General features: G+C 35.3%; 1 protein-coding gene across 1 annotated transcript; it reads right to left on the bottom strand.

Moving 5' to 3' along the window:
• Positions 1–1,593: 1,593 nt before the first annotated feature.
• LOC131968424 (CD209 antigen-like) lies at positions 1,594–13,131 on the bottom strand. Its single transcript, XM_059329339.1, has 7 exons — positions 12,725–13,131; positions 10,824–10,957; positions 9,931–10,029; positions 7,608–8,402; positions 4,577–4,719; positions 3,210–3,319; positions 1,594–3,124 (listed from the first exon to the last, which is right to left on the bottom strand). Exons 2-7 carry the CDS (start codon positions 10,927–10,929, stop codon positions 2,986–2,988), a joined length of 1,392 nt encoding a protein of 463 aa, XP_059185322.1. The 5' UTR covers positions 10,930–10,957; positions 12,725–13,131; the 3' UTR covers positions 1,594–2,985.
• Between the last annotated feature and the right edge of the window lie 813 nt (positions 13,132–13,944).

The raw sequence follows: 13,944 nt of genomic DNA on the forward strand, positions 1-13,944 counted from the left end.
CTAAAGAGGTATAACTCACATGTTCCTTGGTAAACATTTTTTTCAATTAAATGTGCTGATAATCTAATTTATTTTAGTTAACAGATCATGATTTTGTAAATATATAAGAGCTTTTGAAAGCAGCTCAGGAGGAAGATAAAGGAAGGAACACCTCCAGCACTGAGAGAGAAATGAGGACACTCTCTTCGGTTGATGCGAAGGCGGTCTGAAGAGAAGTGAGTAGGATTTTTGGCTATTTGGCTGCCAGGCCAAACGATGGAGGAGATTCAGGCAACAATGTGACAGACAGGCACGTTTCTCAAGACAATGGAGCAGCCTACAGCTTCATCCAACACCAGCACTGCAGTTAAACACTGCAGATGATAGAAAATGCATGCATAAGTTAAAATGACTCTTTATTCTATTTGATGGCATGAAGAATCTAAGATGACCCATGTATAAAAGCTGCTCCGGCACTGTTTAAATTCTGTTGCCTACTCTGACAATTTGCAGCTTTTCTCATTTGATTTTAGCACATTTGTCCATTCAGAAGTTACATTTCAAAACAGTTCACACAAACAGGCCTGAACTGAAAGTGGCCGGCTAAAATGACACATTTTGTTTGCAGAACACTCATTCAGCATGGAACAACAGCAAATATGTCCATACAACAACACAACTTGTGGTCAAATGAATGTATTAATTTATGACTTATTACAACTGGACATAATTAGTACTACTGATTAATATAGGGATTTTTCCCCAGGGTTTCTTACACAAACAGATCATGTTGTTTAGAGTCTACACTGTAAAAAAAGAAAAAGTCTGTAGATTTTGCAGTGAAAAACTGCAAAACCACAACAGTAAAAGACGTAAAATGATCAATGGGTTAATTCAGTTTCAGTAACAATGAAACACCTTAAATGTATATATCAGTCAAAACAGTATTTTTTACAGTTAAAAAAAACAAAAAACATTGCTCCACTGAAAAATACACCGGGACCGGTTTGTACCAAAAACTGTAATATATATATATATATATATATATATATATATATATATATATACAAGCCATCACTGTAAGTTTTGCATTATTTTTTTTTTCTTTTTGTAAAAAATACTTTTTTTCCTCAGTGTTAAATTTACTAAACACCATATCTCTGACAAAAATATACTGTAATATTTAATGGTAAAATCTTTCATTTATGCAGCATTTATAAAGTATTTCTTAAACGTCACCTGTGCTAATATCATTTTACCGTAATATTAGAAAAAGTTGCACCGTATTTATTACAGTAAAGTTCTGGCAACCACCGCTTTTCACTGTAGAAACAAAAAGAGTTTTTTTAAACAGTGTACACAGGCCATTATTGATACCCTTTCTAGAAAAAGGCCAACAATAATTCTAAAATCTATGTTTAGCTTTCGGTGTAGTGTCCAAATTAATTGATTGATTGATTTTATTAGACCATTCTTGATATAAAAATATGAAACAGCAACCTGTGCCATACGTTATATAAAAAAATAGTCAGGGATGACACAATAAAGCCAAAAGGCTTATTTCCATTGTGGTCCCTAATTAGTGGGGAAAAAAAATAATAATTACACCAGTGGTACAAGTTAATCATTTTTATTTAAAGAGACTCATTCTATGTGTTTATATTAATCAATGTCGTTCAATGTGGTTACAAGAATATAAAATGAAAAAATCTTGTGTGTCAAGTTATATAGTTAATTACAAGTCGCTAAAGCAACTATGAAGCCATTTACAGCGAAAGAGCCTTTGTTGTCTATTTACAGGTGCATCTCAATAAACTAGAATATCATAGAAACGTTTATTTATGTCAGTAATTCAATTCAAAAGGTGGAAATAACACATAATATAGATCCATTACACACTGAATGAAACATTTCATGTTCATTTATTTGATTTCTTCTAATTATAATGATTATGGTTTACATTTAATGAAGACCTAAAATCAGTGTCCCAAAAAATGATTTAATATTACAAAAGACCAATTTTAAAAAGTATGTTTAATATGTAAATGTTGGCCTCTGAAAAGTATGTCATCTATATGACTCAATACTTGGTTGGGGCTGTTTGACTTCAACTACTGGAAATTTGGACTTTTCATTATGTTCTAATTTATTGAGATGATCCTGTACATTTCCAAGTAAAAGTTTAGCAGTGTCAGACAGCTGAAATCCCCTCCCAGACACATTTTTTAATTATGAAAAATATTATTATTATTATTGTTATTATCTTTCTTTTTAAGATGCCCTCATTTTACTGTCATAAACTGGAAGAAACGCACAGTTTTACTATAAAAATATAAAAGTTTCATGTAAAGTTAATGGAGAAATACCATGATGTCACAATGACACAATTAATTATTATGACACAAAAATTATTTTTTGTGGCACAAAATGGCAAAGCTGTTTCCTTTGTAAAAGTCTGCAAAATAGTGTTTCAATATGGCCTCCTGGAGGTCATGTGACAAATTAAAGCATTGCTATTGGTTCCCTATACTCTTCCCTCTTTTTTAAAGTATCACATCACTCAGAAAGATGCATTATAGCAATTTGACAGGTCAAAAATGGGGCAACACCGTACCTTCATAATACCTTCATAATACAATACCTATTCCTATAAATATACATGTTTTTATGGGAATTTCTTGTATATAGTTGTATTATATTTGAATTTCATCTTTATATGTTCATATTTGCAACCTATGTTTAAATTTATAGGTCAAAAACAGTTAATTGAGCATATTTGTGGTTTTTATTGTAATAAATACTATAATTTTATTTCAGATTTCATGATTTTTGTCTATTTTTGGGCTCGATATGTTAATAAAGTAGGTTAAAGTGAAAAAAAAATGGTGAAGTTGTGCTGAAAAATGGATACCAACATTTTGTATGTGGAATATAAAGGGCAAATAGGGTCAGAGCCCAGAGGGTTAACTTCTTCTAACTACTTCTAGACATCTCTAATCAAGAAAATTACATCTCACAGATAAAATATTGTTCTATGGTACAGGTCTCATCGTTCCATTTGCCATCTCCTGTCTTACGGTGCCAGAACTCCACACAGTCCTGGTCCTTCCCCTGATGGCTGTTGGGCTGCCCTTTGTCCCAGAACCTGCAGAGACAGACAGCAACAGGACAATAAATACGTCTCCATGCTCTCCTAAGACACTCATAGAGATCTGAGTTTAGTTTCTTACGAGGTGGTCAGTGCCGTCCCATCCACCCATTTCCACTGGCCTTCGATCCCTCCATCAGTCAGTCCGATCCACACCTCTTTATCACTTGTATACAAGCTGTTGATGAACTCCTACGAGGAAAAAGACTTTCAATTTAAAGTTCTTGCTGAGGTTTCTCACCTGTAACAGTTACATATAAAGTCATGTTATACATGCAGAATGCTGCAATAAACAATGTTTGAATATTAAGAATGGATGACATGATGTTAGTAATGAAGTTAGCAAGAAGCTGGTGAACATCGTGGACATATTTTATTTTCCTCAGGCTGTGGTGGAGACCAAACTCAGAGCTAAAAGAGAGTGTCAGAGTGAATATGGGACTTACATTTGTCAGAGTTTGCTGTGTATAAACTGTTTGCAAACACTTCCACATTATAAACTCTATAATAAGATGTCAGTGCTGTGCACACGTCTGGACACGCTTGATATTATCACGTTATTTCAAGATAATGATAATTTCACGTTATATCGTTATTACGTGAAATTATCAAGTTATTTCATGATAATTATATGTTCATGTGATAATGTAATAGATAGCGTTAGCCCGCTAACCCGTATCAATCACATTGCAGTTAAACAAATCAAATAAATGAATGAAACACGTTTTAGTTGGTCTTTCTCAACGGCACCGAGTTGGTCTTGGTCTTGCTAACCTGCTAAGGCTAGCACACTATCGATCATCGGCTAAGGTTAGCACGCAATGATCAGCTGCTAACGTTAGCATGCTATCGATCGCCGGCTAATGTTAGCATGCTATCGATCACCGGCTAATGTTAGCATGGTATCGCTCACCGGCTAATGTTAGCACACTATGATCAGCCGCTAACGTTAGCATGCTATCAATCGCCGGCTAATGTCAGCATGCTATCGATCACCGGCTAATGTTAGCATGCTATGATCAGCTGCTAACGTTATAATGTGAAATTATCATTATCATGAAATAACTTGATAATATCACAAGCGTGTTCAGACGTGTGCATCACTTTTAAGTGTACTCTTGAAACACTTCTGTTGTGTTGTGGTCTTAGCAGCGTTTTTTAAATGCTGCGCTTGTGTTGTCAAATTGATGAAGATGTTTTCTCAGTTTGCTTGTGTTTTGTGTATTTGCATGTGTTTTCTTAAGTTGCAGTGCTGTGAGCTCTCAGGGCCACCGTATAAAAAGTTTGTTAGGCTGCCTAATTCGTTGCAACGCCTCCATTACACATTGTTCATTGATCCATTCCTAATGTGAAAACATTGATTAGTGCAGCATCAACGAAGTAAAATTCCATTAGCTAGCTGATTCATTGTGATTTTATGACAATTTCTGTAATGACAGAGAAACAAACCATCTCCTCGCTGGTCTTTAGGATGGCCAGGTCAGCCCCTTTGCCCTGACAGTACGCTCTGCTCGCTTCCCAGTTGCTTTGGCCAGCGGAGGTGAAGTAGCAGCTGTACTGGAACCTCGTCCAGCCAGTCGGGCACTTCCTCCCTGGAAATACAAAATATTTATTGATCCATACGTTTTTTACAAGCATTTGGCCCTCATTTATCAAACGAGCGTACGACAGAAAGTGAGCGCAAAGTGGGCGTACGATCATTTCTACAAGGCTCGGCACCGTGTTGCGTAGTTTCGGTGTCGTAAACTCTCACCGTGTGTTCAGACCGGACGCGTAGCGAATATTCGCGTCGCGTTACTCGCGCGAATTGATACGCGCAAGAATTGAATTTAATTCGCGTCACTCGCGCGAGCAACGCGACGCGAATTTTCGCCCAAGAGACTATTTAGCGCCAAATAATTGCCTCCATTTCATTCTGTCATCAACCATGGCTGACATTACAAGCATAGCGTCCCTGTACCTGCTCTGCCGTCGTGTCTGGGTGAGTGACATCATCCGGAGGTGCACTCAGCACGGAGAGAGGACCGCAGAGTACTTCCACCTTTTTCCTGTCCCTCCTGCCGACCCACTCCTCCTTCCTGCCTCTTTTCTCCTCTCTCTCATGTATGTATCTCGGACACTGTCGTCCAGAATCTCAACGCTGATAGGCTGTCCCGACACAGCGTCACGCGAATATTTCGCCAAAGTTGAATTTATTGAACTCACGCGAATTCGCGTTGTTTCATTCGCGCCGCGAAATTCGCGTCATTCGCGGCATTCGTGTCGCGCGAAACCCGCGATTCGCGCCGCCGGCAAAAATTCGCGTCTATTCGCGTGTTTGCATTGACTTTGTATGTAATCTTGTCGCGCGAAATATTCGCTACGCGTCCGGTCTGAACGCACCGTCAGGGTGACCCATCTGAATCGGGTATATATTATAAATATATTACATATATATTAGGGTGTGGTATTTAAATGACGCTTGTTTCAAGCCGCTGTAGGAACCAGATCGGCTCGGGTCCTTCGTCTATTGATTACGTCACACATTATGATTGGCTAAATGCTTGAATGGGAGTACAATGTGATTGGCTGTACAATGGACAGCTGTGATTGGCTGTACGTTGTGGCAACCGGCTGTAGTCGTGGTAACCGGCTGTAGTCATAGCAACACTTGCCTGTGGCGAAACCAATGTTCAAGTTTCATGAATTTGTGTGCTAAGCAACAATAAACTGCTTTTTATTTTGACTATAAGGCTGTGGTGTGTGGACTCCTTTTAATGTACATAAAATATGCATATATATATATATATGTATATATACATATGCATATATATATGTATATATATATATATATATATATGTATATATACATATGCATATATATATGTATATATATATATATATATATATATATAGTATACAGGTGTGTGAGTACATTTGGGCACAAGTGGTGGGTTTTTCTGAAAGGTTTTGTTCACTTTTTCATCAGATGACATACGATCTTTTATAAAAAATACTTTTTCTCACTGTTAAATGTACTAAACAACATGGACCTCATTTATCAAACGAGCCTAGAAACGAGTGCATATCTGAGTGTATATTTGGTCTTACGACAAGGTTCACATTGGATTTATCAAACGATCGTATCTCTCCAATCACAGCGTGAGAATGATCGGCTGTTGATAAATGTGGCGGCTCAAAACAAGCGTCATTTAAATGTCAAGCCCTAATATATAATAATATATAAATAATATATATCTGATTCGAAGGCTTGCCTCCAGAGTTTACGACACGAAGGACACAATACGGCCAAAAAGAGGATTTTTTCCCCCTAAAGTCGCTTTATTAGCAAAGTGCACCGTTACAAATAACAACAGTAGCAAAATAGACATTTTACAGAAATACGCAGCGACGGAGGTTTATGAAATAAAAGTACTTATAGTTATAAACTCAAACAAGTTCAGTGAATATTTTACATTTGGAGCACGGACCTAAAGTTTTCACAGCTTTTTGGTTGAAGTAGGTAAACAATGTTTTAAAGTCAGTTTTAATTCCAAAAGAAGAGGAATTTCTCAGAGGCTGAAAGTGAAACGCTGACGTCCAACAGCTGCAACACAACAAACTGATTTTGTTTGGCAGCATAAAAAGTGAAAAGGAAGGAAATCAGTGGTGCTGTCAGCAGAGTAGCAGTGGAGCATTAAACTCCTGATGAGGTTGGAATAGCCAATTTAATTTATACATTTAATTTTATACATTTTTCATGGTAAAAGAAAGGTTTTGTTCAGTTTTTCATCAGATGACATGGCTCCCAATTACTAGACTTTTTAAAATATGAAACATGCATAATATGTACTTTTAACGTCTTCCTGCACTGCAAAAAAGCCAACTTGTATTTTTTGGCCTAAAACAGTGATTTAAGTTGGTAAAACTTGGAAATATAAATTATTGACATTTAAGGCAATGATGTAAGTTAGCACAACAAAGGAAGCCAGTTGTATGCTCGAAAACAAGTTAGTGCGTTGTTGTTACTTATATTTTTAAGTTAGGGTTCACAACAAGGGACAATAGTTCTGCTAACTCTTATTTCTTTATTGTGAAATGCGGGAAAGTGGTGAAATTCAAAGCTAGCGGCTAACTGATACTAGCAGCTAACTGATGCTAGCGGCGCTGCTTGTTACAGCTACAAGAGTAGCCATTAGCGTATCAATGCTAACTCAAAATTGTGGTCGCAACATTAGCTGACATTTCATAGCGGCGTTATAATCGTGCCATTTCAGCACATTGCAGAAGTAAGCATTAAAAGTCATTATAACTTATAATGTAAAATTATAAGTTAGTACAACTTACAGTTGGGTTGACAAAAATCTGAATTCAGAGTTGAGCAAACTCAAAAACAAAACTTAAAACATTTAGTTTAATTGTCCAACTTAAAATTTTATCAAAGTTTGTTGCATTGAAATTTTGAGTTCACCCAACTTTTCTTTTTTTGCAGTGTGCTTACCTTGAGCTATTGCCTTCAGTTTCTCCATCTCTCCCTGCAGATCGTCTCTCACAGCTGTCAGGTTGTCGTTCTTCACCTTCAGCTCGTCTCTTTCAGCTTTCGCACCTTCGCAGCTGCTTACAAGATCAGTTTTTTCCTTCATCAAGGAGTCAAAAGAAGCCTGCAGCTCCTTCGTCGTCTCGACAAGAACGTCATATGTGGCCTGCAGGGTTTCTTTAGAGATGGTCAGGTTCTGGTGACTGCTGGATATCTTGTCTTTCTCACTGCTGGTGAAGTTGTACCTGTCCTGTAAATGCTCAACTCTCTTAATCATCTCATTGTAGCTCTGCTGGAGATGCTCTTTCTGTCTGGTCACGTTGTTGAACTTGTTCTGTAAGTTGTCCCTGTCTTTGGTCACCGACTCGTAATTCGACTGTAACTCATTTCTTTTTTTGACCACTGTGTCGAAATGTGCTTGTAACAAATCTTTGGCCGTCTTAAAGGCTTGGCTCTGAGTTTCTAGCTGCTCTTTGGTTGCTTTTAGCTCTGCTATCTCTGTGGCGGAAGCAGTATTACTGGCCTGTAACTGGCTTTGGCTGGCTTTAAGTAGGTTGGTTTGTTCATATAGTTCACTGTAGCGATTCTGAATGTCGTCTCTGTTCCTGGACAGGAAAGTGTTTCTGTCAATTAGCTGAGTGCGGGCGATCTCCAGGTTTTTTTTCTCAGCTCTCACTGTCACCAGGTTCTCCTTTAGCGTCTCTTTCTCCGTTATCACGGCTGTTAGGTTGTTCTGCTGCTCTTGTTCTACTTTTCGGTCTGCAGGAGATGAGAGAAATCAGTAAGTCAGTAAAATCTGTCATTATAACATGACATTACACTGTAAAAAATGTCTGTAGATTTTACGGGGGAAAAATACTAAAAAATGACAGTAAAAGACCGTAAAATGATAATTAATTCAGTTTCAATAACAATGAAACACCGTATCACCATATCAGCCAAAACAGTGTTTTTTTTTTACAGTTTTTTTAAATAAAATACTCTACTGTAAAATACACTGTAATATGTATTTAATGTATTATATATACAAGCATCACTGTAATTTCTGCATTTATCTTTTGTAAAAAATATTTTTTCTTACTGTTAAATGCACTAAACACCATATCAAAATATACTGTAATATTTAATGGTAAAATCTTTTATTTATGCAGCATTTATAAAGTATTTTCTTGTTAATTATATTGCAGACCATCGTTTCTTTTGACAATTTGAAAAAAAAAAATTACGGTAAAATATGGAATAACATGACAATCTTAAACGTGAAATCAACAGTGCTAATATCTTTTTACCTTAATATTTTTAAAAAGTTGCACCGCATTTATTACGGTAAAGTTCTGGCAACCACAGCTGCCGTTTTTTTACCGTAAAAAGGTTGGGTTTTTTTCGGGTTTTTTTTACAGTGTAATATAACAGTAAAATGATGTTGCTACTGTTGATTTCACGTTTAAGATTGCCGTTTTAATCCATATTTTACCGTAAAAAAAAAAAAAGTTTTTCTGTTCTGCCATATAATAAACAAGAAAATACTTTATAAATGCTGCATAAATTATATATTTTACCATTAAATATTACAGTATATTTCTGTTAGAGATATGGTGTTTTTACAGTAAAAAAAAAACTAAACCATGACAGTAAAAGACCGTAAAATGATAATTAATTCAGTTTCAGTAACAATGAAACACCATAAATGTATATCAGCCAAAACAGTATTTATTACAGTTTTGATTTTTTAAATACATTACTCTACTGTAAAATACATTATAATATGTAATTTATTTATATATATATATATATATATATATATATATATATATATATAAGCATCACTGTAATTTTTGCATTTATCTTTTGTAAAAACTACTTTTTCTCACTGTTAAATGTGCTAAACACCATTAACTGTAACAACATATACTTATACTTAATTATACTTTACACTGTAAAAAAATGTTAGTTTTTACAGTGCAAATATATATATCAGCCAAAATAGTATTTTTTACAGTTGTTTTTTAAAAAAAAAAAATACATTACTATAAAAAACACTGTAATATGCATTTAATGTAATATATATATATAGATTTTTTTTACAATTACCGTAAATCAAAGAATACCACAAAACTTTTACTTTTTTCGGTCATAAACTGAAAGAAACGCATGATGAGTGAATGAATGACACATTTACCCTAAAAAAACAGGAATAAACCCACTCACTGTTGGGTTTCTTTTTACAGTGTAGATAACTTTTTCAAACGTGAATATTTGACGTAGAGAAGAAAGAGATCTCACTCACGGTGAACACTCTGCCCGATGACTGCAGCCAGCAGGACGACACACAGCAGGCCGAGGCCGATTGTCGCTGCTCGGTACGGAGTGTTCCTCAACGCAAACACTGGACCACAGAAACAGAAACTGGAAATTAATGAATTGTTCTGAGGAACTTGTGGTTCAGTGGCTTCATCCTGATTACAACATTGATTTTTGTTGCAAAATAACTACATATTCACTTCAAACTAAACTGCTGACAAATTATTTTTCAGTATTGCTGTGAGAACAACATTTAATGTCTAAACCATGGGTCTCAAACTCCCAAAATGTAGGCACAAAATTATTTAAAAAAGACACAAAATGACCCCCAGAAGAAAGGACACAAAATGACAAAAAAAACTAAATTACTTAAAAAAGACACAAAATGACCAAAAAAAGACACAGGATTACAAAAAGACACAAAATTATGAAAGAGACACAAAATTACCAAACAAAGACACAAAATTATTAAAAAAGACACAAAATGATTTAAAACAGAAACAAAATTACCAAAAAAGTAATTTTGTAATAAAGGGACCTTCCACACAACACGGTAAAGTGCCATTCATAAAAAACTCACATTAAACTTTCATATCAAGATGGGGGCCACAAAATATCGCCACAAGGTCCACAATTGGCCCCCGGGCCGCGAGTTTGAGACCCACGATCTAGTGGATGCTGATGTTGCTCTGTATTGGGTAAATAGGCAACGGTTGCTGACACGTATGAACTTTATTAAGTTAAATGTTTTAAATTTGCATCTTATTCTATATTGATTGCAGCTTGATTTACAAACTCCAGATGTGAGGCAGATATTTTTTTCATTGTCTTGTGTTTTATGTAGTTTTTATTGTCAGATTGAAGTTCTTATTTTATTACCTGACCACTGCAGTTTGCTGCCATCTTCAAATAGTCGACTATAGGCAGAGTTACTGTTGTCCATGTCCATGTTTGTCACTTTAGAAGATTTGTTCTCCACAGACATCTTTGCATCTGCTTCATCAGCTTCAGTCCTAAAAACAAACACAGACAGTTGTATTAGGCTCTTAAAAAACTGCAGAGTTTTTAACCCTTTGATGCACAACATGGGTCTAAAATGACCCACATTCATTCCCCATGTTATTTAATGCTGATGTGTGTTTCTGTGCTCTATCTTTTGATATGAACTTATTTTATCATTGAATATTCCAAATATGCTTTAAATATCTTGTTTTTGATAACAATAGATCATTATTTCCATGTTGCTTCTCATACTTTATGAAGATAAATAGTTTTTGTATTATTACATTGCTTAACAAGCTACTTAGCTAAATACTTAGCCAAGAATTTAGCTAAGTAGTTGGCTCAACAAGCTACTTAGCTAACTACTTAGCCAAGAAGTTAGCTAAGAAGTTAGCTTGACAAGCTACTTAGCTAACTACTTAGCCAAGAAGTTAGCTAAGACGTTAGCTTAACAAGCTACTTAGCTAACTACTTAGCCAAGAAGATAGCTAAGTAGTTAGCTCAACAAGCTACTTAGCTAAAAAATGGATATGGGTAATTTCTGACCCATGTTGTGCATTAGGAGAGTAGTGACACAAAAAGGGAATTTATTAAAAAATGAATAAAGGAAAACATAAAATTTGGATGTATGATGATCAAAAACAAACTAATTGAGGAAAACCTGGAATACTGAATGATGAAAATAATTTATTGCAAAGATATAAAACAAAGTCGAGTCACTTTGTGAGGGTGAAAGTATGTATGAAGAAAATATTTCACTTTCAGTAACTTCCCCTTTTATTAAGTTCCTATCATAACATAAAAATAGAAACTGCAGGCCTTGAAACTACACTGTAAAGAAGGTCTAAAAAACAGATAAAAACACTAAATCTGAGGGAAATGATCATGCTGCATGGACAGATAATTTCACTTGACAAGATTTCTTAAATTAAGTTTGTTAAATCTAGAAAATAAACATGTTGTACGTTTAACTCTATGGAGTCTTGGGCTATTTTGTCCATTTTTGAATCCTTTTTGTGTCTTTGTAAGTCATTTTGTGTGTTTTTTTTTTGGTTATTTGTGTCTTTTTGTATTTTTTTTGTGTCTTTTTTGGTAAATTTGTGTCTGTTGTTGTGTCTTTTTTAGTGATTTTGTGTACTTTTGGTCATTTTTGTCTTTTTTTGTCATTTTGTGTCTTTTTTTGGTCATTTGTGTCTTTTTTGTGTCTTTTTTAGTTATTTTGTGTCTTTTTTTTGGTCATTTGTGTCTTTTTTGTGTCTTTTTTAGTTATTTTGTGTCTTTTTTTGGTCATTTGTGTCTTTTTTTTGTGATTTTGTGTCTTTTTATGTCTTTTGTTTTTATGTCTGGAAGTGATGAAGTAGCCATGCTTTGGCGCTTTTGGACACTCCAGAGGGTTAAAATAATAAATTAACTCTTAAAACAAGATAAATTAAAGCTGCAAGCATCGGTGAATTGGCACTGACACTGACAATTATTTGTTTCTTCCCAAGATTAAAAAAAAACTTTAGATTTAGAAGTGTTCGATAATTGATCTTTTTAAGAGTTAATTTCTTATTTTAAGTGTTCAACTTGCTTATTTCTAGATTTAATAATCTTAATTTAAGAAATCTTGTAAAGTGAAATTATCTGTCCATGCAGCAAGATCATTTCCCTCAGATTTAGTGTTTTTATCTGGTTTTTAGACACATATTTTTTGCAGTGTAGGATCAAGCATTTTATAGTGTCACACTGGATAATTTTTTTTACCAGATTTCAAAAATGAATAAAACAAACCTTACCTGTGCAGAGATGATGGTACAAGTCAAAGAATTGAAATTCTGAAGAAACTTTTAATCTAATAACTTCATCTAACGTCGTCCCCTAAAAGCATCTCTTCAGTATGAGTCACACTGAGTGTCAATGTGCCAAAACCTTAAATGGCTTTCAAGTGGAGAGAAGAGAATGAGGGTTGGTCAGTAGGCGGTGTCACACCGTGGTGAGGTCTTGGGTTTTTTATGTCTTGGTCTCGTCACTGCTTTTATTTTGAAAAGTAACTCTCCTCTCGTTTCAGGTCACCTGCCCCTCCCTGTGTGTGTCACCTGCCTGAGTGTCTCCCCTAATTACCAATTGTGTTCACCTGGTGCTCCCTCCCTCATGTGTTAAATAGTCTGTGTCTCCCTTGTCCTGTGCCAGTGTGTCGTTTTTCGTCTCGTCAGCATTACCACAGTTCTTGTCATTGCCACAGTCATCTGCCTTGCTTCGTTTTCAAGTTTGTTCTCCTCGTAAAAGTGATTTTCTTTTGTAAATTTTCACAGCTTAGCTGCTCCCTTAGTTTGTTAGTTGTTTAGATTGCCTTTTGTTATTCCTCCTTAAGAGTGATTTTGAGTTATTTAGTTTTTCTCCCTGAGATTGTTCCTCCATTTTACGGAGTGATTTTTAGTTCAGTCTTTTTCCCTGTTAAGTCATTTCCTCCCTTTTGGAGCGCCTTTTGTTTATTAGTATTTTATTTTGTCCCTTTTTCCCCCTTCCCTTGTCTAGTTGTTTGTTCCTTATCCCGTAGGATAGTTTGCCCTGAGTTTCAGGATAGTCAGGAGTTTTGTGTTTTCCCTCTTTTTAGGGATTATTAGTGTTAGGTCTTCTAGACTGTTAAATGTTCATAGCCCTTTTGTTTCCTCTGTTCGGGGAGTTCCTCTTGCTGACTAAGTACCAAAATAAAGTGTTGACTTCTGCCCTGCAAAGCCATAACTACATTTTTGGTCGAAATTGAGTTATAACTAAAAATGAACTCCTTTATGTCTGTTTTATCTTGTGACAACGTTTTAGACTTCAATTTTGCTTTATTTCAGAGAAATAATAATGTATAAATTGTAGTAGCTATAAAATCCACTGTGATACAGTGCAGAATTGTATTTCTTCATTGTGTTGAATAGTGAAGACAAGAATAATATAAATTATGAGTTTATTTGATAGGGAAATTATTATCTAGATCAGAGATGCACTGCAAAAGCCACCTCTCAAA

The sequence above is a fragment of the Centropristis striata genome, chromosome 1 (assembly GCF_030273125.1).
Source record: "Centropristis striata isolate RG_2023a ecotype Rhode Island chromosome 1, C.striata_1.0, whole genome shotgun sequence".
In the NCBI taxonomy this organism is placed as follows: domain Eukaryota; kingdom Metazoa; phylum Chordata; class Actinopteri; order Perciformes; family Serranidae; genus Centropristis; species Centropristis striata.

Bases quoted from the DNA above. Each gene is read 5' to 3' on its own strand.
- LOC131968424 (XM_059329339.1), bottom strand. From the start codon at position 10,929: ATGTCTGTGGAGAACAAATCTTCTAAAGTGACAAACATGGACATGGAC. The intron at 10,030-10,823 runs GTAATAAAATAA...TCTGTGGTCCAG, and splicing joins CAGCAAACTGCAGTGGTCAG to TGTTTGCGTTGAGGAACACT. The intron at 3,320-4,576 runs GTTTGTTTCTCT...TTTTCCTCGTAG, and splicing joins TAAAGACCAGCGAGGAGATG to GAGTTCATCAACAGCTTGTA.